The sequence below is a fragment of the Poromitra crassiceps genome (assembly GCF_964638095.1).
Source record: "Poromitra crassiceps genome assembly, chromosome: 2".
Lineage (NCBI taxonomy): Eukaryota > Metazoa > Chordata > Actinopteri > Beryciformes > Melamphaidae > Poromitra > Poromitra crassiceps.
Window position 1 is genome coordinate 15710954 of NC_139624.1, and position 25000 is coordinate 15735953.

The 25000-nt window shown below is 43.9% G+C and overlaps 1 protein-coding gene across 1 annotated transcript in view; it reads left to right on the top strand.

Annotated features, from left to right (window-relative positions):
- The window catches only part of LOC310798586 (piezo-type mechanosensitive ion channel component 2-like), a gene marked incomplete at its 5' end in the record, with an annotated part of 118304 nt that overhangs the window by 31842 nt on the left and 61462 nt on the right, over nucleotides 1-25000 (top strand). Inside the window, 10 exon segments of the mRNA XM_083661126.1 lie at nucleotides 2985-3099; nucleotides 9776-9998; nucleotides 10535-10748; nucleotides 11952-12099; nucleotides 13303-13420; nucleotides 14769-14923; nucleotides 16260-16490; nucleotides 20499-20603; nucleotides 20768-21019; nucleotides 23747-23895. Of these exon segments, the coding sequence (XP_083517252.1) occupies nucleotides 2985-3099; nucleotides 9776-9998; nucleotides 10535-10748; nucleotides 11952-12099; nucleotides 13303-13420; nucleotides 14769-14923; nucleotides 16260-16490; nucleotides 20499-20603; nucleotides 20768-21019; nucleotides 23747-23895 (1710 nt within the window).

Below are 25000 nucleotides of genomic sequence, written 5' to 3' on the forward strand. Positions count from 1 at the left end.
GGACGGGTCCAAAGAGTGGGGAAGCCAAGAGACAAAATTCTGGTGCCTTTTTTACACCAACCTTGCCGCCATTTTGGCCTGAAAACACCTCCTTGCCCCAATGGGAAACAGCACAGAACCATGACAGAGACACATGGCTGGGAAGAACACAGGCAGGTTTCAGTAGATGTACTTTTCTATGGCACTTTGTAGGCAAGGACCAGAGAGCTCTAATATTAGATAGAGACACCCCACTGCAGGCTCCGCCAATAATAACAAATGGTACTCTGGCGGTCTCCTAAATGGTCACGTGGTCACCTCTCCCCTTGAAGTGTTGTGAGAGAGAGAGCCTGCTGACGCGGTGGTTAGTGCTGACCTAGCAAGCTAACGAGATCGTGAGTTCACCAAACTCCACACACACCACACATCACCCGGTCCGCTTATTTCCACCTACGCAACATCAATCGTCTCCGCCCTTCCCTCACCCCCCACACCACCGCTATTCTTGTGCACAGCCTTGTCACTTCCCGCATCGATTACTGTAACTCCCTCCTCTTTGGTCTCCCTCAGAAATCCCTCCATAAGTTCCAACTGGTCCAGAACTCATCATCTCCAAAACCCCCTCCTTCCATCACATTAGCCCTGTCCTACAGCAACTCCACTGGCTCCCGGTTCAATTCTGCATAGACTTTAAAATCCTCCTGCACACATTCAAAGCCATCCACAACCTCGCCCCTCCTGATCTGTCTGACCTCCTCCACACTGCCAACCTCTACCTCCTCCTCCATCCACCTCACTGTCCCTTCTGCCCGGCTCACCACCATGGGGAGCAGAGCTTTCAGCCGCTCTGCTCCCAAACTCTGGACTCACTCCCACCTGACATCCACAATATTGACTCCCTCCCTCTGTTCAAATCCAGCCTAAAAACTCACCTCTTCAAGACAGCATACTCTTATTTCTCTTGCACTTTTCTTATATTTTATACTGTTTTGCTTGTATCTGTTGTTGCATCTGATTTTAACTCTGTAAAGTGTCCTTGAGTGACCTGAAAGGCGCTTTTAAATAAAACGTATTATTATTATTACATATAAACACAAAGCTGCCCCTTGTTAGCTCAATAGTACGGTAGTTAGCTCAATAGTTGTAACTAAGATATTCAATTAAAAGAATATTTTTCCAACCACAGATTTAGCTACTACATCAACGAACTTCACATGTAGCTTTAGCTAATCGTCAAGGGCCGGTTGCACCTACTGGTCTTACGACTGGTCTTAAGCTAAGTCGGGCATAACTTTACGACCTAACAGCTACGCCGGTTGCACCAACAGGGCGTAAGCCTTTTTCTCACTAAGACCGGTCGTAAATATTACGCCTAGTCCAGAGCAGGCGTAAGGTGCAGTCATGAGTGCAGTATAGACGGTTTTCACCTGTCTGTTGCGCAATAATCACAACCCCTCAGCACTCTGGCTGTATTCCGCCCTCAATTATAAACCGCAAACCGGAGTACGTTATAAACGTTATAAATATAGTCACGACGTTAACAACTAACCAATGCTGGGGGTCCGTATGGGAAGTGGAAATCGAAATGGTTAAAAGTTAAATCAATTTGGTCATTCAGTGGCATTTTACTGCCATGTAAAGTAACGACAAGTAACAGTTAGCCGCTAACATTAGCCACACTATTACAGCCGATTACCCATCAGCGGAGCGTCATTTGACGTCAGCACACTCTTCTAAACAGGTCGCGTGCCGCATTCCAGTGGGCATTCCCGTGCTTTCACATGGACGCGCATCGCTACGACCAGCGTAGTTAAGACCAGACGTAATAAGCCCTGTTGGTGCAACAGGCGTAAGTCCACTCTAAAGACTGGTCTTAACTAAGACCGACGTAGGAGTTACGACCAGGCATAGTTAAGACCAGTTGGTGCAACCGGCCCCAGGTGTTGAACAAAGTTAATTTTCCCCTGATCTGTCCGTCTCAAAAATGCCATTTTAGTGTCAGACTCAGAATGTTCAGAAGATATGTGGCTGGTGGAAAATGGGCCCCATATTTACTATGATGACTATGGGCGCGAAAGAATCTGTCATCATCTGAGATCACGTTGACTCCAATAGACTCAGGACCTGCTGCTAGTCTCCTAAGTGGCCGTGGCCATGGCACAGATACAGGAAGTGACTGGAAGATGGGGTGTCTCGCTCTGATATTGACCGTCTCTGGCGGGACATTTTCCTGGTGTCATTACGGTCAGGTTCCAAACCTCACACCGCTCCCTCCGCTCTTCCACCAGTGCAGGACGCCTCGCCCCCTCCTTCACTACGGGGGCTCAAAAGTCGCTCATCCCGATCGCGACTCTTCTCGTCCCTGGCACCGCAATGGTGGACCGAGCTCCCCCCTTCAGTCAGGATGGCCGAATCACTGCCCATCTTTCAGGCTCCACCTGGGCCCTTCTTCAACTAGCATTTCTGTTAAAAAAAAATCCTTCTCAATCTACTTTCTAGATGTGCTACTCTAGTCCTTCAAAAGTTGTAGCTGTCATAGATTGTGTTGCAAAGTTGATTTCTCTACTGTTGTTGACAAAATGTGATATTGTAAGTCGCTTTGGATAAAAAGCGTCTGCCAAATGACGTAATGTAATGTAATGCTATTCACCTTCAGTCCAACATGGCGGAGGCCTATAGCTCCGCTGCTCAGCTGCCAGCCGGCTGCCAGGCAACTCCCTTGTCAGATTAAACAAAGATCAAACAGAAAGTTAACTTCCTATATTTAAGATAGTAGCAGATTACTCTGAAGTACCAGATTACTCTGAAGTACCAGATTACTCTGAAGCAGTACACGTTATTTTGTTGTTGCTTTATTTATGAACAGGCTAGTATCTTGAGTTATGGTGTGTGGGTGTTCACTGACTGTCTGTCTGTCTGTCTGTCTGTCTGCCTGCCTGTCTGTCTGTATGTATGTATGTCTATGTATGTATGTCTGTATGTATGTCTGTCTGCCTGCCTGTCAGTCTGTCAGGCAGTGATGGAGGTTCGGCAGTGAGACAGGTTCTTCCAGATGTGGGCATGTTGTTGGTCGGTCTGCTGACGTGGAGACTGAGTCTGCAGCTACAGGACAACACACAGGTAAGACACACACACACACACACACACACACACACACACACACACACACACACAGGTAACAGAGACACAGGTAACACACACACATTGTGTCCAGTCTTAGGCACGATGTAATGTCACAACTGGATGTGATGAAAAGGCTCATTCCCATCACCTCCTGATGTGACTGTTTGACCCACTATGCTGACGGCCCAACTTCACCTCGGTTACAAACAACAAGACTTCTATAAGACAAGCTTAGTGAAAAACACAAGGGAGGCAAGAGCATATTTTAGCAAGACAAATAATCGAGCCTACTACTCTACAGACTAGCCTACCCTACAGACTAGCCTACGCTACAGACTAGCCACCCTACAGACTAGCCTACCCTACAGGCTAGCCTACCCTACAGACTAGCCTACCCTACAGACTAGCCTATCCTACAGACTAGCCTACCCTACAGACTAGCCTATCCTACAGACTAGCCTACCTTACAGACTAGCATATCCTACAGACTAGCCTATCCTACAGACTAGCCTACCCTACAGACTACCCTACAGACTAGCCTATCCTACAGACTAGCCTATCCTACAGACTAGCCTATCCTACAGACTAGCCACCCTACAGACTAGCCTATCCTACAGACTAGCCTACCCTACAGACTAGCCTACCCTACAGACTATCCTATCCTACAGACTAGCCTACCCTACAGACTAGCCACCCTACAGACTAGCCTACCCTACAGACTAGCCTACCCTACAGACTAGCCTATCCTACAGACTAGCCTACCCTACAGACTAGCCTATCCTACAGACTAGCCTATCCTACAGACTAGCCTATCCTACAGACTAGCCTACCCTACAGACTAGCCTATCCTACCGACTAGCCTACCCTACAGACTAGCCACCCTACAGACTAGCCTATCCTACAGACTAGCCACCCTACAGACTAGCCACCCTATAGACTAGCCTATCCTACAGACTAGCCTATTCTACAGACTAGCCTACCCTACAGACTAGCCACCCTAGAGACTAGCCTACCCTACAGGCTAGCCTACCCTACAGACTAGCCTATCCTACAGACTAGCCTATCCTACAGACTAGCCTACCCTACAGACTAGTCTACCCTACAGACTAGCCACCCTACAGACTAGCCTACCCTACAGACTAGCCACCCTACAGACTAGCCTACCCTACAGACTAGCCTATCCTACAGACTAGCCACCCTACAGACTAGCCTATCCTACAGACTAGCCTACCCTAGCCTACAGACTAGCCACCCTACAGACTAGTCTACCCTACAGACTAGCCTGTCCTACAGACTAGCCTAGTACTCCAGCCTTAGAGCCTAAATGCACACAAGGAAAACTCCCCAGAGAAACCTACCTGCCCTGCTCCACTGCAGAAGGAATGATTCCTCTTTACCAGCACAGAAAGATGCTCCACTGCTCATGTTGTGATGGCTGCGTCCAAAGCCAGAACAATCACAGAGGTTCAATGGGCTGACACATGCGTTCTCCTGCACTGGAGCAAGGATAACATCAAGACTGATGGCAACACAACTCAAGGCTGGTAGTGGAGCTCAAGCGTTAGGAGGAAAAACATCTACTACAACTGGTTCTGATGGCTGTCTTTAATTGGACCGGACACTTCTCAACTGTGTTGTGTTAAACCTATTTACTAATGTTAAGTAAAAAAAAATACGTTTGTATATTTATGACTATTTTCAAAAACTTTCAAGTCCTTGATTTTTCTCTCAAATTCACTAACTTTCAAGGATTTCAAGGACCCGTGGGAAGGTTTAGGGTTGGGTCACTGGAGGTATTTTAAAACAGGTGAAGCGTGGTCTTAAAGTTAAGGGGGAAAATCAAGAACAAATTCGAGAACTTAATTTCAAGAATGCCATTTATTCCTATGTTTTTTTTCTTAGGAAGAAACATTGAAGAAACATAAGAAGAATATAGAACGCTTTTTGAGAGTAGCATTTTTCCTCTTTTTGAAATAAAATTGCACTTGAGAAAATTGTTTTTTCTTTTGTTTTGTGAATCCAGCTCCTGGTCTGCTGAGACTCCAGAGCAGGGGAAGGGACTCACTGCCTCCCCCTGGTGGCTGTTCTGCTCCATAATGCTCTGAAATAACTGTTGGAGATTAGATTGAGTGACAAGCCTTCTGATTGGCTGCAGTAGGCGTACGGTCTGAGAAACAGGTCTCTGTCCAGACTAATAAAGGAGGCGTAACCTTGTTAAGTCGTCTCCTCTTGTCTCTTAACGAGGTTTCCTGTCTATTAGTGTGTAACACAGTAAGCTATCTATTAACATTAACCTTGTTATCTGATGTCATGCTGCATTAGGAAGGACTGTAGTGTACACACAGGGGGCACACACACACATTTTATTGTTTTGTGTTTGCGTTGAGGTAAACCTGCTTCACTGTGTTGTTGTTATGTTGTTTACTTGTTTGTTATTTACTGCGTTACCATGGGGACCATTAATCACTATACCAGCAATAAAGGAAAGTGCCGTAACGCTCTCTGCTACGTTCAGAGAGGAAGTTTGTAGTTCTAAACAAGTTCACTGAGGATTTGTTTTTGTTTCAAACACGTTCAGAGAGGAAGTTTGTAGTTTCAAACACGTTCACTGAGGATCTTTTTTGTTTCAAATATGTCCAGAGAGGAAGTTTGTAGTTTCAAACACGTTCAGAGAGGAAGTTTGTAGTTTCAAACATGTTCAGAGAGGAAGTTTGTAGTTTCAAACACGTTCAGAGAGGTTTGTAGTTCAAAATACGTTCAGTGAGGAATTTTGTAGTTTCAAACACGTTCAGAGACGAAGTTTGTAGTTTCAAACACGTTCAGAGACGAAGTTTGTAGTTTCAAACACGTTCAGAGAGGAAGTTTGTAGTTTCAGACACATTCAGAGAGGAAGTTTGTAGTTTCAAACACGTTCAGTGAGGAATTTTGTAGTTTCAAACACCTTCAGAGACGAAGTTTGTAGTTTCAAACACGTTCAGAGAGGAAGTTTGTAGTTTCAAACACGTTCAGAGAGGAAGTTTGTAGTTTCAAACACCTTCAGAGAGGAAGTTTGTAGTTTCAAACACCTTCAGAGAGGAAGTTTGTAGTTTCAAACACGTTCAGAGAGGAAGTTTGTAGTTTCAAACACGTTCAGTGAGGAATTTTGTAGTTTCAAACACCTTCAGAGACGAAGTTTGTAGTTTCAAACATGTTCAGAGAGGAAGTTTGTAGTTTCAAACACGTTCAGAGAGGAAGTTTGTAGTTTCAAACACGTTCAGAGAGGAAGTTTGTAGTTTCAAACACGTTCAGAGAGGAAGTTTGTAGTTTCAAACACATTCAGAGAGGAAGTTTGTAGTTTCAGACACATTCAGAGAGGAAGTTTGTAGTTTCAAACACGTTCAGAGAGGAAGTTTGTAGTTTCAAACACGTTCAGAGAGGAAGTTTGTAGTTTCAAACACGTTCAGAGAGGAAGTTTGTAGTTTCAAACACGTTCAGAGAGGTTTGTAGTTTCAAACACATTCAGAGAGGAAGTTTGTAGTTTCAGACACCTTCAGAGACGAAGTTTGTAGTTTCAAACACGTTCAGAGAGGAAGTTTGTAGTTTCAAACACATTCAGAGAGGTTTGTAGTTTCAAACACATTCAGAGAGGAATTTTGTAGTTTCAAACACCTTCAGAGACGAAGTTTGTAGTTTCAAACATGTTCAGAGAGGAAGTTTGTAGTTTCAAACACGTTCAGAGAGGAAGTTTGTAGTTTCAAACACGTTCAGAGAGGAAGTTTGTAGTTTCAAACACGTTCAGAGAGGAAGTTTGTAGTTTCAGACACGTTCAGAGAGGAAGTTTGTAGTTTCAAACACGTTCAGAGAGGAAGTTTGTAGTTTCCAACACGTTCAGAGAGGAAGTTTGTAGTTTCAAACACGTTCAGAGAGGAAGTTTGTAGTTTCAAACACATTCAGAGAGGTTTGTAGTTTCAAACACATTCAGAGAGGAAGTTTGTAGTTTCAAACACGTTCAGAGAGGAAGTTTGTAGTTTCAAACACATTCAGAGAGGTTTGTAGTTTCAAACACATTCAGAGAGGAAGTTTGTAGTTTCAAACACGTTCAGAGAGGTTTGTAGTTTCAAACACATTCAGAGAGGAATTTTGTAGTTTCAAACACCTTCAGAGACGAAGTTTGTAGTTTCAAACACCTTCAGAGAGGAAGTTTGTAGTTTCAAACACGTTCAGAGAGGAAGTTTGTAGTTTCAAACACGTTCAGAGAGGAAGTTTGTAGTTTCAAACACGTTCAGAGAGGAAGTTTGTAGTTTCAGACACATTCAGAGAGGAAGTTTGTAGTTTCAAACACCTTCAGAGAGGAAGTTTGTAGTTTCAGACACCTTCAGAGAGGAAGTTTGTAGTTTCAAACATGTTCAGAGAGGAAGTTTGTAGTTTCAAACACGTTCAGAGAGGAAGTTTGTAGTTTCAAACACCTTCAGAGAGGAAGTTTGTAGTTTCAGACACATTCAGAGAGGAAGTTTGTAGTTTCAAACACCTTCAGAGAGGAAGTTTGTAGTTTCAAACACCTTCAGAGAGGAAGTTTGTAGTTTCAAACACCTTCAGAGAGGAAGTTTGTAGTTTCAGACACATTCAGAGAGGAAGTTTGTAGTTTCAAACACGTTCAGAGAGGAAGTTTGTAGTTTCAGACACATTCAGAGAGGAAGTTTGTAGTTTCAGACACATTCAGAGAGGAAGTTTGTAGTTTCAAACACGTTCAGAGAGGTTTGTAGTTTCAAACACGTTCAGAGAGGAAGTTTGTAGTTTCAAACATGTTCAGAGAGGAAGTTTGTAGTTTCAAACACGTTCAGAGAGGAAGTTTGTAGTTTCAAACATGTTCAGAGAGGAAGTTTGTAGTTTCAAACACGTTCAGAGAGGAAGTTTGTAGTTTCAAACACGTTCAGAGAGGAAGTTTGTAGTTTCAGACACATTCAGAGAGGTTTGTAGTTTCAAACGCCTTCAGAGAGGAAGTTTGTAGTTTCAAACACGTTCAGAGAGGTTTGTAGTTTCAAACACCTTCAGAGAGGAAGTTTGTAGTTTCAAACACGTTCAGAGAGGAAGTTTGTAGTTTCAAACACGTTCAGAGAGGAAGTTTGTAGTTTCAAACACGTTCAGAGAGGAAGTTTGTAGTTTCAAACGCCTTGAGAGAGGAAGTTTGTAGTTTCAAACACGTTCAGAGAGGAAGTTTGTAGTTTCAAACACGTTCAGAGAGGAAGTGTGTAGTTTCAAACACGTTCAGAGAGGAAGTTTGTAGTTTCAAACACGTTCAGAGAGGAAGTTTGTAGTTTCAAACATGTTCAGAGAGGAAGTTTGTAGTTTCAAACACGTTCAGAGAGGAAGTTTGTAGTTTCAAACATGTTCAGAGAGGAAGTTTGTAGTTTCAAACTTGTTCAGAGAGGAAGTTTGTAGTTTCAGACACATTCAGAGAGGTTTGTAGTTCGAAATACGTTCAGTGAGGAATTTTGTAGTTTCAAACACCTTCAGAGACGAAGTTTGTAGTTTCAAACATGTTCAGAGAGCAAGTTTGTAGTTTCAAACACGTTCAGAGAGGAAGTTTGTAGTTTCAAACACCTTCAGAGAGGAAGTTTGTAGTTTCAAACACGTTCAGAGAGGAAGTTTGTAGTTTCAAACACGTTCAGAGAGGAAGTTTGTAGTTTCAAACACGTTCAGAGAGGAAGTTTGTAGTTTCAGACACGTTCAGAGAGGAAGTTTGTAGTTTCAAACACGTTCAGAGAGGAAGTTTGTAGTTTCAAACACGTTCAGAGAGGAAGTTTGTAGTTTCAGACACGTTCAGAGAGGAAGTTTGTAGTTTCAAACACCTTCAGAGAGGAAGTTTGTAGTTTCAAACACGTTCAGAGAGGAAGTTTGTAGTTTCAAACACGTTCAGAGAGGAAGTTTGTAGTTTCAAACACGTTCAGAGAGGAAGTTTGTAGTTTCAAACACCTTCAGAGAGGAAGTTTGTAGTTTCAAACACCTTCAGAGAGGAAGTTTGTAGTTTCAGACACATTCAGAGAGGAAGTTTGTAGTTTCAAACACGTTCAGAGAGGAAGTTTGTAGTTTCAAACACGTTCAGAGAGGAAGTTTGTAGTTTCAGACACGTTCAGAGAGGAAGTTTGTAGTTTCAGACACATTCAGAGAGGAAGTTTGTAGTTTCAAACACCTTCAGAGAGGAAGTTTGTAGTTTCAAACACGTTCAGAGAGGAAGTTTGTAGTTTCAAACACGTTCAGAGAGGAAGTTTGTAGTTTCAAACACGTTCAGAGAGGAAGTTTGTAGTTTCAGACACGTTCAGAGAGGAAGTTTGTAGTTTCAGACACGTTCAGAGAGGAAGTTTGTAGTTTCAGACACATTCAGAGAGGAAGTTTGTAGTTTCAAACACGTTCAGAGAGGAAGTTTGTAGTTTCAGACACGTTCAGAGAGGAAGTTTGTAGTTTCAGACACGTTCAGAGAGGAAGTTTGTAGTTTCAGACACATTCAGAGAGGAAGTTTGTAGTTTCAAACACGTTCAGAGAGGAAGTTTGTAGTTTCAGACACGTTCCCAGAGAAAGTTTCAAACACGTTTAGAGAAGAATGTTGTAGTTTCACATTTAGAGAAGAAGTTTCAAACAGCGGATAGTTATTTAAATAGGCAGACCTGACAATAGTTTTCTGCTTTTTGTTTTTCAGCCACAGCCAGAGCAGACACAGGAGGAGACATATCAGGAGGAGACACAGCAGGAGGAGGTGATGTTTGAGGAGGACTCTGTGCTGGGAGAGGAAGAGGAGCAGAGCAGCAGAGCCAGGCTGCTGGCTGAGCTGGAGCTCCTGGTCTCCAGAGGCAGACAGATGTTTGGAGAGATGATGACCACTGGAGGACAAGTCCTGCTGACGGCTTTACTGGGACTGACAGGTAACATACAGTATAACAGTCCCTCCAGGAAAATGTGATTTTGCGATCATAATAAAATTCGACCAATCTCCGCAATTTTTGCGGGGGTTGCAATTGTTCAAAATTCCTGCGATTTCTCTGCAAGGACGGCAAAACAGCTTCCTCAACTTGCCATTTTTGCCAGTTCATGCAATTTTATTGCAAAAAGATCACATAAAACTTCGCAAATTGCATCGCAATTTTTTTGAAAATCCGCTGCAAATGGTTTACCAGGTTAACATAAAATCTCTCTCCTCTCCTCGTCTGCTTGTCTACTCTCATCGTCTCCTTGTCTCTTCTCCTCGTCTCATTGTCTTGTCTCCTTGTCTCCTCTCCTCGTCTGCTTGTCTCCTCTCCTCTCATCTCCTTGTCTGCTCTCATCGTCTCCTTGTCTCCTCGTGTCCTTGTCTTGTCTCCTTGTCTCCTCTCCTCTCATCTCCTTGTCTCGTCTCCTTGTCTCCTCTCCTCTCGTCTCCATGTCTCTTCTCCTCGTCTCCTTGTCTCCTCTCCTCCTGTAGGCATCATGTTCCCCTCCCTCTCCTCCTTGCTGTACCTCCTCTCCTTCCAGGTGTTGTGCACGTGGTGGGCGTGGTCAGGCCAGGTCCCGCCCCGTCTCTTCAGGTGTGTGTGTGCATGCACGCTGCTCTACTCCTCCTCCCACCTCCTGCTCGTCTACTGCTACCAGCTGCCCTCTCTACAGGATGCTCTGCCTGCCAATCACACCACAGCCAGGTAAAACACACACACACACACACACACACGTACACACACAGACACACACACACACACACACACACACACACACACACACACACAGTAGAACCCTGCACGGGCCTAAAATGTAAGCCCTAGCTCAACCCAGGCCTGAGACAAGGCTTAAGGCTTATGATAATTCTCAGCCCGAGCCTATCATGAAGCCAGAGTTTTTTTTATGCATCCGCCGGCGATAGCCAGGCTTGAGTCATTATGGATTCGGGGTGTCCGTCCGTACGTACATACGTACTTTACGTACGTCCGATGTTCGTTAACGCGATATCTGAGGTACGCCTTAACGGAATTTAATCAAATTTGCCTCCAACGTCGACTTGGACGCAAGGATGAACTGATTAGATTTTGGTGGTCATAGGTCAAAGTTCAAGGTCACTGTCACCTCACAAACACCATTCCCAAGTTCGTTAACGCGATATCTCAAGAACGGCTTGAAGGAATTTCTTCCAATTTGGCTCTAACGTCAACTTGGACGCACGGATGAACTGATTAGATTTTGGTGATCAAAGGTCAAAGGTCAAGGTCACTGTGACCTTTCGAACGCCATTTTCAAGCTCGTTACCACGATATCTCAGGAATGCCTTCATGGAATTTCTTTGAATTTGCTTAAATTTGCTTAAAAACACCACTTCAATCCATTTTCTCAAGAACAGATTAGAAACAGTGATATAGTCCAGGACAGGAGGCCATTGGAAGCTGCGAGGTGTGTGTGTGTGTGTGTGTGTGTGTGTGTGTGTGTGTGTGTGTGTGTGTGTGTGTGTGTGTGTGTGTGTGTGTGTGCGTGTGCGTGTGCGTGTGTGTGTGTGCGTGTGTGTGTGCGACATTTCTTTTATTCTCGGTGGAAAATGCAATATTTAAGATGGTTTCAACAATAAAATACGGTTGATAACATCTCTAGCGAGAAATGTGTATTTTATTTTCATAATCTTCATTCAGTGAATTTATATGTTTAGTTTGTTACTTATTATGAAGATTCATTCAGGCTTTCTATCGTTGCTACAGTATGGTGGTCGCTCGTTCAACTCCTGTTTTGGGTTGTATGCCGTCAGTGGGCTTCACTTTATTTCAAAATTGCTTTATAGGCTGTATATGCTGTATAGGCCCTATAAGCAGGATGAAGATGGGGTTATCAAACTGGACTCTCTCTCTCCCCCCCGCCTCTCTCAGTCTGTTTGGGCTGGTCTCTCTGGTCTCAGTGGACTGCTCGTCCCCGTGGAGGTCTGAGGTGAACTGGTCACTTAGCTGGTTCCACTTCACCAGCCCTCTGCTGCTGCTGCTGCTCTACTACACTGTGGCCTCCCTGTGGAGGAACCAGGTACTACACACACTGTAACACAGACACACACACACACACACACACACACACACACACACACACACAGCAGACGTGATTGGCTGACCCGAGTCAGATGTTTGTTCAGGTAATCAATGTGAATGGAGGACAGAGCGGAGAGGGGGTGGAGCCAGTCGTGAGCATCGCCAGCAATGTTCCCGATGATGTCAGCAGTGACATCACAGCCCAGAGGCGGAGAGAAATGTGGAGGAGAGCTCATGACAGGGTGGAGCAGAGAGACGTAGGCGCGCACGCACACACACACACACACACACACACACACACACACACACACACACACACAACATTGGTGGCTGGTGACTCAAAGAATTGGGGAGGACAGGAGGAAAACCAACCCACGACCCAAGACAAAACTTAGTAGCCTACGTATATGGCTGGACCGTGTGCCTGTACCATGTGTTTATACTAGGGCAGAGGTTCCCAAACTTTTCAGACCAAGTACCACTATGTACCTAACCAAATTTCCCGGGTACCACTTCCCAATCAATGCAGATACCGACAATCTTTAAAAAATAAAATAAAATACACTGAGATATATATATATTAGGGCTGTCAAACGATAAATTTTATTAATCGCAAATAATCTTGCGATTAACTATAGTTAATCGCAAGATTAATCACATCTTTGTATCGCATGTTTAAAATGCCATTATTTTGCATTTCAAAGCATTTTTAATTAGATATTAATCATTCTTACCAGTGTGTCATAATTGGAAATCAAATGAATGCAAATAAATGTACTTTGTGATCTTGAATTTTAGATTTATTTTCAATTCAATAGAAGTGGAATGTAGACAGGAGGTAACAATGTCTACAAAATATATCTAGAACCGATACTTCCGGCGGCGGCGCTGTGGAGCAGTCGAAACCCAAAATGATACAGCCGAAGAAGGCTGTGTCTGAGCTAAAAACTTTGGCACTTCCATGTGAATAATGGCTCGGTATTGGAAACTGTGTATTGATAACGTGTATATCAGTTTATTTACCATCTGCTGCAGTAGAAACTACATTGGAATTGGGCTGCAAAGAGCTTAAAAACATACTTAACAAATCACACCGACAACATGTAAAAACATATAGTATAAAAGAGTAAAAGAAGTACGATAAAAAGATAAAACTCCTCCTCTCTCCTCCTCCAGTAAGCTTGTCTCCATTTGTCCCCAGGTGCTGGTGCTATCGTCCAATGACAGTCCTCTTGACTACTCTTTAGCCCCACCCACCCAGAATGCAGCACTGGGATTGGACCTCTACTCTGCACCTCATTATTCCCTCAGTCAATCAGGTGTGTTGATGTTTCAAATCCCACCAGTGAGAGTAGTTACGCCAGAGACTGTTTAGAGAGCGAGACGGACCAACTGTCAGTCACTTCCTGTATCTGTGTCACGTGAGTTCCCCCACTCCCACGCGCCTTTAGGAGACTAGCAGCAGGTCCTGAGTCTATTGGAGTCAATGGGAGAAGTGAACGTGATCACAGATTAGGACTGATTCTTTCGCTCCATAAAGGATGGCATGGTGGCTCAGTGGTTAGCACTGCTGCCTCACAGCAACAAGGTCCCAGGTTTCGAACCCCGGTCTGTCCCAGGTCCTTTCTGTGTCGAGTTTGCTTCTAACTGGAGTTCCAAGGGACAGCAGTTGAAAATGACACTCGTGCATTTACAGTAATGTGCATTGTCCCTCAAATAAATAAATATCACAAAGTTAAATATTGGGCCCATTTTCCACAAGCCACACATATCTTCTGAACATTCTGACACTAAAATGACGTTTTTCAGACAATCAGGAGAAAATTGACTTTGTTGGAGACCTGTCTCTCAGTGGCAGGTCACACTCTCACGAGATTTGACAATAGAGTTAACGTTAGCAGGTGCGATCAGACGACACGGGAGGCGCAGCCCATTTTTCGAACCGCTCTCTCATCGGTGCTACGACCTGTCACTCATTCAATTTCAACCCGCCTTAAAAACCAGCGGTGGCTGTGAAGTGGCACAGACTCATTTATGTAGTATGCAGAGCGCAGCGATTCAACGTAATATTTGAGTCTGGGGAGAGACTAGGCCAACAGAGCCTCCTATCTCATGGTTTGTGAAAATCTTGACATTGATTTGAGGACAATAAGACGGCTGGCTGGATAGATAGCTTGTCTTGTTGTTAAACATAATCTAAATTATATTTACCATTTGTCAACCATATGCAATGTTATTGACTTTGGAAATTGCTGGCATAGCTACGGTATTAATGCTTTCTGGCTCAGCTGAGCCAATTAAAGGATTCTTCTATGATCTGAGCAGACTAGATTTCCTGCACCTGCTCGTATCCAATGTTCCTCCTATTTACTGGAACAGCGAACAACGTTTCCATTGCATGAGATGCTGACGGGATGATGATTGTTCCAGGTATTAGTCGGTTTCCCAGGTGTTTGCTAGGTAAACAGAGCAATATATATGGCTTGTGAGAAACTTGATTTTTGATTGCTAAACTTGCGAATGCTTTCATTTTATATTGTTGGCAAACGACATTGGTATGGCGTGTTGGATGGTTCTTTGCCTCCACGTCGTCGTAGCCTACATTAAAATTGTTTGTCATCTTGAGTGTATGAAGTGTCTTCACTTCACTCTATTCTGTTCTATCAGATACAGCAGAGAGCAGTGTGTTTGAAGCTGCTGGATGGGAGGAGGAGGAGGAGGAGGAGGAGCAGAGGAAAGAGGAGCAGGGAGTCAGCGCCTCCTCCATGGCTTTCCGCTTCGTCCTCAAACAAAGCTACATCGCTGCTCTGATTGCCATGATGGTAATACACACACACACACACACACACACACACACACACACACACACACACACACACACACACACACACACACACCGCAAGTTTATTATACTAGCTCAATTTCTAGGGTGGAGACCATGCACCATGGGGGCAAAATGTGGGATTTATGACATGACTGATGATGTCACTGATTATATCACGATTTGCATCACCATTCACTGATGATGTCACTGGAGACGATACACCATGGGCACAATGGATTTATGACATCACTGATGATGTTACTGATGATGTCATGATTTGCGTCCCAAATCACTGATGATGTCACTGATGATGTCACGATTTGCGTCATGTTTTGTGTCACTTTGTGACACAAAACATGACTGACACCGCCCGCCCGCAAAATCGTGACTAATACCGCCCGCCTTAGGCAATTGTATATTAGAGAAGATAGTTTCACATTTTTCATTAATTTGGGTGGAGACTGGAGATGATGCATGCACCATGGCTGCAGTTATGGAAATCGCCTGCTCCGCAGGCTCGCAGATGCACTCACTCGAGTGACATCACAGTTGACAAATTGTGCGCTCGAGTGACATCACTGATGACATCACAATTCCCCGATTGACATCACAGTTGAGCAAATCACAGTTGACAGTAACAACTGTGCGCCATGAGCAACTGTGCGTCAGCAGTTGAGCACCATGAGCCATCGGCTCTCCAATTATAGTAAATGGTAAATTGACTGTATTTATTGAGCGCATTTTATATACTCTATCGACTACCCAAAGTGCTTTTACATGAATACCTCACATTCACCCATTCACACTCACACTCACGGCGTCTACAGCCATGCAAGGTGCTAACTGCTCGTCGGGAGCAGTTAGGGGGCTCAGTGTCTTGCTCAAGGACACTTCGACACACTACCGGGAGGAGCCAGCCTCGAACCGGGAACCTTCCGATTCCCAGGCAACAGCTCTACCTCCTGAGCTAATGCCGCCCCAGTAGTAGGGAGAGATAAGCTCACAACTGCCCCAGTGACATCACAGTTGGGCAAATTCACAGTTGGGCAACCTGTGTAATTGTGCGCTACCATGTCACTGTGCGCTAACAGCTCTCCAATTATAGTATGAAGCTAGTTTTCATGATTTCGTTAATAACGATAATAACCTTGCTGTGTGCCTAGGCGTGGTCTATCACATACGTGTCATGGCTGACATGTGTGTTGTTGCTGTGTGCCTAGGCGTGGTCTATCACATACGTGTCATGGCTGACATGTGTGTTGTTGCTGTGTGCCTAGGCGTGGTCTATCACATACGTGTCATGGCTGACATGTGTGTTGTTGCTGTGTGCCTAGGCGTGGTCTATCACATACGTGTCATGGCTGACATGTGTGTTGTTGCTGTGGTCCTGTGTGCTGTGGATGATGCGGGAGCGAAGGCGCTACACGCTGATGTCGTCGCCGTGGCTGGTCGCCTACGGCAACCTGCTGCTTCTCCTGCAGTACGTCTACAGCTTCCCTGTTGTCAAGGAAGTGCCTGGCCTGTTCCTCAAGAGGGAGGTGCCCTGCAGAGAGCTGGCCTCCAAGGTAAACTACCTGCACTACTACCAGCACCACTCGTTCCAGTGCCAGTAGCAGTTGGTGACTATCCAATTAACGTTTCATCCCATTAAAGGCACAGTACTATAGACGGTTTTAACTTGGCCACAATAACAACCGTCACAACCCACCTGAATATCCTGTTTACTTCCTGTATACATAGCTGAGCGCAGGCTGATATTCGGCTCATATTAAATGTTAACGTTAGGCCGCGTCTCCGACAGACACATTAACAAGTTAGCCTATTTCGGTCTTTATGTCTTGTAGTAGTTAGTAGTATTTATTTATTTTATTTATTTATTTATTTCAGGGACAGTGCAACATTAATGAACATTTTCATGTAAATGTGCCGGATTATAGCCTTAGCTAATTTCCATCCGCAGTCCCTCGACAGGTGAGGTACAGAAAAGTTTAAAAGAAGAAATAAGAAAATGAGTGCATACGTAGGGCATTCATACACATACAGCAATGTAAATGACACATACATACACATAGGGTAAACACAAACAACACAACACAAATGAAACAAAAACAGGGAACATTAGGGATATTAACCAAGGTGGACACAGGACTTTCAAGGACATACAAAAACAACACATAAAACAAAAAGGTTTAAATGTGATCGCAGGTTTGATTTGATCTGAGCCATGACTTTAACAGCCCCTTAAAGGTGTGAAAGCTGCTACTCTCTCTGACTGACATTGGTAGGCTATTCCATAGTTTGCTGCCCCCATAGGACAAAACATTTTGTCCGATAGAGGACCGTCTCAGAGGTAGTTCACAGTCGCCTCTCGACGAGCTTCGCGTGATGTTCTGGGTAGCTCTCCGTTTGATAAAGCATTCTAAAGGAGGTGGTGCTAGCCCATGAAGAACCTTATAAATCATACAAGCAATTTTAAATTTTCTATAATTGTCGAAGCTGAGGAGCTTATACTTTAGAAGTATATTGCAATGGTGGTAAGATATAGGTTTCTTATCCAAAATTTTCAGGGCCTTTTTATATAGAGACTCGATGGACTTCAAGGTGGTTGCTCCTGAGAAGGACCAGCTCGTGAGGCAGTAGTCTATATGTGCAAAAATCATTGAGTGAAGAAAGGTTAGAGCCGCACTGTCAGTCAGAGATGCTCTAATCTGCCTAAAATTGCAGAGATTGAATTTTAGAGTGTTCAATACCCTTTTAATATGACTCTTGAAAGAGAGTGTGGAGTCCAAAGTGAGCCCTAGATACTTAAATTCATCCACAGTTTCTATCTCCACCCCTCCCACAAGGATGTTAAGATGTGGGTTTAAGATGGGTTTTTTCGAGAAAACCATAGCCACTGTTTTTTTGGTGTTTAATGCAAGATAAGATTTTTCGAGCCAGACCTGAATTTGAGTCATGGCTACAGAGAGGGTGTTAGAGGCTTCTTCCATAGTTTTGGATGGAGTGAAGATTACTGCGTCATCTGCGTACATTAAGGTGTTCATACTAGGGCATACATCTGGTAAATCATTAATATAAAGTGAAAATAATATAGGTGCAAAAATGGAACCCTGAGGCAGTCCTGTAGTACATTCTATATAGGGAGATTTAACACCCTTTACCATTACACACTGTTTTCTATCTGAGAGATAGGATTTCATCCACAAGATGGCTGTCGTGGAGAAGTTAAAGTGGGAAATTTTAGCTAGAAGGGCTTCATGGTTGACAGTATCGAATGCTCTTCTGAGGTCTAGAAATACACAGGACACAAATTTATATTTGTCTAAAAAGCACTTTGTCTTTTCCAAAAAAAGTAAGGTGTCAGACTCTGTTGAGTGATGAGAGCGAAAACCAAATTGCATAGGATGCAGGGGCTTGTGACTATTATTTAAATGATTAATTAATTGATTAGTTATACATTTTTCTATTACTTTGGAAAATATGGGTAGTATGCTAATGGGTCTATAATTTTTGGTGTCCGTTTTATGACCAGATTTGTGTATGGGGCTTACTATGGCTAGCTTCCAAGCTGCCGGAAAGACAGAGTGCTTAATAGACAAATTGATCAAATGCGTAATAGGGCAAATCAGGTTATCTCCATATCTTTTCAAAAAGTTACAGTCGAGACCATAGTCGTCTCTAGCTTTAGAGTTATTCAAGTTGCCAATAATTTTGGCTGTTTCAGCTTCAGTGATTTCTTTAAAGGAAAAAATAGGATGTGTATCATTTATTGGACAATAGGAGTCTTGATTAGAGGGGGGGGAAAGCTGGGCTATCTCCTGAATAGACTCTACGAAGAAGGAGTTCATCTCTGTCGCAACGGTGACAGGGTTGTCAACCAGTTGACCATTTATAATTAATTCAAGGTCATTTGAGTTCTTTTTATTTATTCTACCAGTTAGTTTATTTATATTTTGCCAGACTTTCTTCCCATTTCCTTTAGCATTTGAGATCTGAGTCATAAAGAAGTTGGCTTTCAGCTTCCGCATTGTTTGTGTAACCTTGTTTCTCATTGAGGTGAAATTTTGCCTGTCTATTATTAATCCAGTTTGTAAAGATTTTTTCAGGAGTAGATCCCTGGCCTTCATTAATTTTAGGCAGTCACTATTGATCCATGGCAGATTGTCTTTCCTTCTTCTCTGGCTCCCTCTAATGGAGAAGGTATCAATAATTTCCTTGACTTTTGCTATGAGATATTTTGCATTGATATTTACATCATCACAAGACAACAGATCAGCCCAGGATAATTCTTTTAGGGCAGATTCAACATGTTGATGTTGACTTTTAGGGATTATGCTAAAGCTTGGGTTTTTTTTCGTTTTATCTATGGGTGAATTTACGGGGCATTTTTTGTTAAGTTTTCTATAAAAAAAAATTATATTATGGTCTGAGAGACCGGTCAAGAAGTTTAACGTTTTATGGATTCTGTCTGGTTTATTTGTAAATAGAAGGTCAATTCTGGTTCTGGTCAAGTTTGTGATTCTAGTCGGCTGTTCTATAAGTTGGGTAAAGTTGTGATAGTCAGTGATTTTTTTTAGGTTTTTTCTATTATTTTTTTCATCCCAGTTTACGTTCAGGTCGCCTAATAAAATTAATTCCTTTTTGTGGTCACACATATTGAGCATAGCTTTAAGGTCGTCATAGAAGTTAGCTTTTGCAGAGGGTTTTCTGTAAATACAAATGACTGTAAAAGTCATTTCTGCAGATAGTGTGATATTTACCCCAATGCATTCAATGTTAGTAGCATTTGGCCATTCAATCTGGCTACATTTCAGGTGATCTTTAACATAAAGGAGGACACCTCCTCCTCTCCCCTCATCCCTATCTTTTCTAAAAACATTAAAGCCAGGCATTGTTATGGCGGCTTCCGGAGAGGATCGGGATAGCCACGTTTCAGATAAACCTAGGATATCGATGTTGGAGTCATTTAGTAGATGTTCTAGTTGTTCTCTCTTCGGGATCATACTTCGAATGTTAATATGACCCCCAAGTAGGCCTGACTTCTTACTTTGTGGGTGCCATATTTCTTTGGCCTGGTTAAGTGTTCGAAAAAGTCTAAAAGTATGTTGTTTTTTAAAAGCTGGGTTTCTGTTACTAACCCTAGTGTCACCTTGGTAGGTTCTTGCTGTTACTGGGTTCGTCAGTGTTCGCTGGTGTTCGTCCGTAGAGACCGGGTGGCCGATCATAGTAGTTGTTGTTGTTGTTGTTGTTGCCATAACAACCACCCCTGTCGGAAAGATGTGCACACGCTGGGTAGTAGGAAGCGTTGTTGTCCGGTCCGCCGAGCTAGTGCTTGATAAGCACGTCTAGCGCGTCCTTACATAGAGAATGAATTGCAGAAAGATGCTGGCAGCTCCAAAAACGCTTTAGTCTGAATGTCCCCTAATGCTGCTTTTCTTGTTAAGACTCGGAGGAGGAGGAGGAGGAGGAGTAGAGAGTAGAGTTGTAGTAGTAGTAGTAGATTGTGTAGTGACTAAGTGTGTCTAATCTGATTAAAGGAGCATGTAATCTGATGAAAGTGTGTCATCTTGTAGCTGGTGTGTCTGCTGACCTTCTGGCTGCTGCTGCGTCAAGCGCTGACGGAGAAGCAAGACAGACAGAAAGGCAAAGAGACAGACACGCAGCTGTCAACCATCACCGTCCACAGCAGAGGTGAGACACCTGTCTGTCTGTCTGTCTGACGCACTGATTAACCGTCTGACTGACTGCTTTGCTGATTGTCGTGTGCTCTCCTCCAGAAAAGCAGCAGAAGCAGCAGCAGGGGGAGGAGGACCAGGAGCAGCGGGGGGAGGAGGAGGACCAGGAGCAGCTGGGGGAGAAGGAGGACCAGGAGCAGCTGGGGGAGAAGGAGGTGTCCTATGAGGAGGTGCTGCTCCTGGGAGGAGGAGGAGGTGTGCAGATGGAGGCGCTGGTTGCCGTGGTTACCAGGATGTTTGTTAAATACTGGATCTATGTCTGCGGCACGATGTTCTTCTTCGTTAGCTTCGAGGGAAGAATCGTCCTGTATAAAGTCATCTACATGGTGATGTTCCTCTGCTGTGTGGCGCTCTACCAGGTAACACGGCAACTCCTACAACCACTACAACTAGGGCTACAGCTACTACCTCTAGGACTACAACTACTACTACTAGGACTACAAATACTACAACTAGGACTACAACTACTACTACTAGGACTACAACTACTACTACTAGGACTACAAATACTGTACAACTAGGACTACAACTACTGTACAACTAGGGCTACAACTACTACCTCTAGGACTACAACTACTACTACTAGGACTACAACTACTGTACAACTAGGGCTACAACTACTACCTCTAGGACTACAACTACTACTACTAGGACTACAACTACTGTACAACTAGGGCTACAACTACTACCTCTAGGACTACAACTACTACTACTAGGACTACAACTACTGTACAACTAGGACTACAACTACTACCTCTAGTAGTACAACTACTACTAATACTAGGACTACAACTACTACTACTAGGACTACAACTACTACTACTAGGAATACTACTACTACTAGGACTACAACTACTCTACTACTACTACTACTACTACTACTACTACTACTAGGACTGCAACAACTACTACTAGGACTACAACTACTACCTCTATACTACAAATACTACAACTAGGACTACAACTATTGTACAACTAGGACTACAACTACTACCTCTAGTACTACAACTACTACCTCTAGTACTACAACTAGGACTACAACTACTACCTCTAGTACTACTACTACAACTACTACTAGGACTACAACTACTCTACTACTACTACAACTACTACTAGGACTACAACAACTACTACTAGGACTACGACTACTACCTCTAGTACTACAACTCCTACCTCTAGGACTACAACTACTACAACTAGGACTACAACTACTACTAGTGCATTCCTTTTGTATTGGGAACTGCCATCTTGGATTTTGAGGTCGGGGCTGGTGAGGAGCCCTCGGATCGGGGTAGGGAATCCGAGGTCAGGTGATATCATAAGGGGCGTTCCCGAACTTTGACTTACAAATTCAAATGGAATGCGACATACCTCTAGGACTAAACTAGGACTACAACTACTACCTCTATGATACAACTAATACTACTAGGACTAAAACTACGACTACTAGGACTACAACAACTACTGCTACTACTAGGACTATTGCTGCATTGGTTTATAACTCGGAGGTTGCAAATTGTCACTTGCTACTAGTAAAAATAAAATAAAATGCCACCTCGGAGTTCCTACTTGCAAACTCGGGTATGATTTCTCAACACCTAGTTGCTCCCAGCGGTTACATGCTGCCACTCCGAAATATCGGCACTCAGAAAGGGATCATGTCCTCCCCCAGACCCTAACCCAATAGTCTCTTAGAACAGACGAGTTGGCTTCCGCAATTTTCTAATGCTTCCGCCATACCGTCTGTACTTCGTGGGGGAGAATCATGCACCAACCGGAATGGGGAGCAGAAAGGCGGGTCTTCCGCTCATTAGTCCAATCAGAATCCAATATGCCGGCAGAAAGGCGGGTCTTCCGCTCATTAGTCCAATCAGAATCCAATATGCCGCATTCGCGTGTCGTGATTGGTCGGATTCCGTAGAACTTCCTTCCAGTCTGAAGGTTTTTTTCCCAACTTCCTTGTGCATGTTCTGGGGGTGTAATGTACAGACTGTATAGCTGCATTCGCCGGATGTAGATGAGACAGTCTGTTTTAAGAGACTACTAACCCAAAACCTAACCTCTCCCACCCCCACGCCTAAACCTAAGGTCGGCATTGCGGCTTCTAAGGTGAACGACCGCCAGTCCGAATAATGGAAGTTAACGTTCGGAGTGGCAGGGCTTCAGAAAGGCAGACAGTTACCGCTCCCAGCGCATCATTTGACGTCATTTCAACATGGCACCCACCATTGTAAGGATTTAAAACACATTTTTGACACATTTTTCTTTTCTTTTCAACATAAGCTTTCAGACCATTCAGCATACCAATACAATAGTTGGTTAAACCCATACAATTAAATGTTAATGTTGTTATTAGCTGTTAGCTTAGACAGCTAACGGCTATTAGCATCCATGGTTTTGTGACTTGAAGCCTTGAAACTCGAACGCACGGAGGTCGGAGATGGCCCGTTTTCCACTTGCCACTTGCCAGCTCCGGCCATAAACCAGTGCAGCATATGACTACAACTACTAGTACTACAACTACTACTACTAGAATGAATACTACTACTAATAGGGATGTAACAATGTGTTCAGCCAAAATGCCACGCAGCAAAGTGATGTTGCGTTCAAGATAACTTGGGACTCTGACAAAAAGGTTTGACTTGGTAAAAATTAATTGAACGGTTGTCCAACACTGAATTACAGGTCAGAAATCTGTGTATAATTTCAGAGCTCCAGTTTGTCCAACTTGACGTCAGTAACAACATCAAACATGGTGGCCTTCATCATTATGGCAGATGGAAATTATTATAAAAGTGTTTGTTGATGTTTTATGCAATATGTGTTTGCATCATTTATATTTCGCTCTGATTATAGCAATTGTGGAATTTAACAGCTAGTATTTGCTAGCTAACGTTAGATGTTAGCTAGCAGTTACTAGCAGCTATTACTAAGGTCACACAGTCAGTTGTATTTAGAGATCAGAGAAGAGTTACTGTTCCGTCTGTAGTTGACTTGCATTTGTGTGTGTGTGTGTGTGTGTGTGTGTGTGTGTGTGTGTGTCTGTCTGTCTGTCTGTCTGTCTGTCTTGTCTTCTCTGTCTGTAGTTGAACTACGAGCGCTGGCGTAACTTGTTGCGGGGTTTCTGGGTAGCAGTGGTCGGTTACTCCATGCTGGTTCTCATACTGGTTTACACCTTCCAGTTCCCCTCCTCCCTCGACACCTGGAGATACTATACTGGACTCAGTACACATAGGTACCTTCCTGTCTGTCTGTCTGTCTGTCTGTCTGTTCATCTCTAACAGTGTGTTCACACCAAACGCAAAACAACTCTTCGCCTCATGTTACTCACTCGAGTTTGACCGCGGGATCATCATGTGCTTACTCGCATTACTCGTGCAAATCGTCAGACAAAATGTGCTGGGCAAGCCAACTGTTAGGACGACAGCTAACGGTTTTCTAACTGACACAACACAACAGCTAACGGTTTTTTAACTGACACAACACAACAGCCAACGTTTTTTTTAACTGACACAACACAACAGCTAACGGTTTTCTAACTGACACAACACAACAGCTAACGTGGACTGTGGGTGTGACCAACCCCGCAGGTTCAGCCGCCACTTCCCCTGGCGATCGCTCAGTAACCACCGAGCCAGAGCCTGCCATTCAGTACGGCCGGCCTCTCTCCAGTACGGCCGGCCTCTCTCCGGTCAAAAACACAGCTAACGGTTGTGCTAACTGGGGCTAATGCTTATGCTAACTTGGGTGGGCTCTCCGAGCTGTATGACACAACTCTCCTGGCATACAGAGAGACCCAACAAAGGAGAGACCTTGGAGAAAAGCCAGCGTGGAAGTTAGACTACCTGGTAAGTTCTGAAAACATGTTGGTTATTTTATTCCAGCTATTGTTTGTTTGTCATGCAAGGAAAGCCAGCTGTGGTAGTGGTTATGCTAACTGGGGCTGCTTGTGCTAGCTTGGTCCATATAGTAAAGTACAACCGATATTTGGAATAAAACATATTTTCAGGTCGATCTTACCACTCAGTCCATCTTCCTTGCAGAATTTTTCCCAAGCCTTTCTTGTTATTGTTATTGTGGTACAGCCAGGGAGCTCACAGGCAGACTGGTGTGGTACAGCCAGGGAGCTCACAGGCAGACTGGTGTGGTACAGCCAGGGAGCCTACAGACAGACTGGTGTGGTACAGCCAGGGAGCCTACAGACAGACTGGTGTGGTACAGCCAGGGAGCTCACAGACATACTGGTGTGGTACAGCCAGGGAGCCTACAGACAGACAGACTGGTGTGGTACAGCCAGGGAGTCTACAGACAGACAGACTGGTGTGGTACAGCCAGGGAGC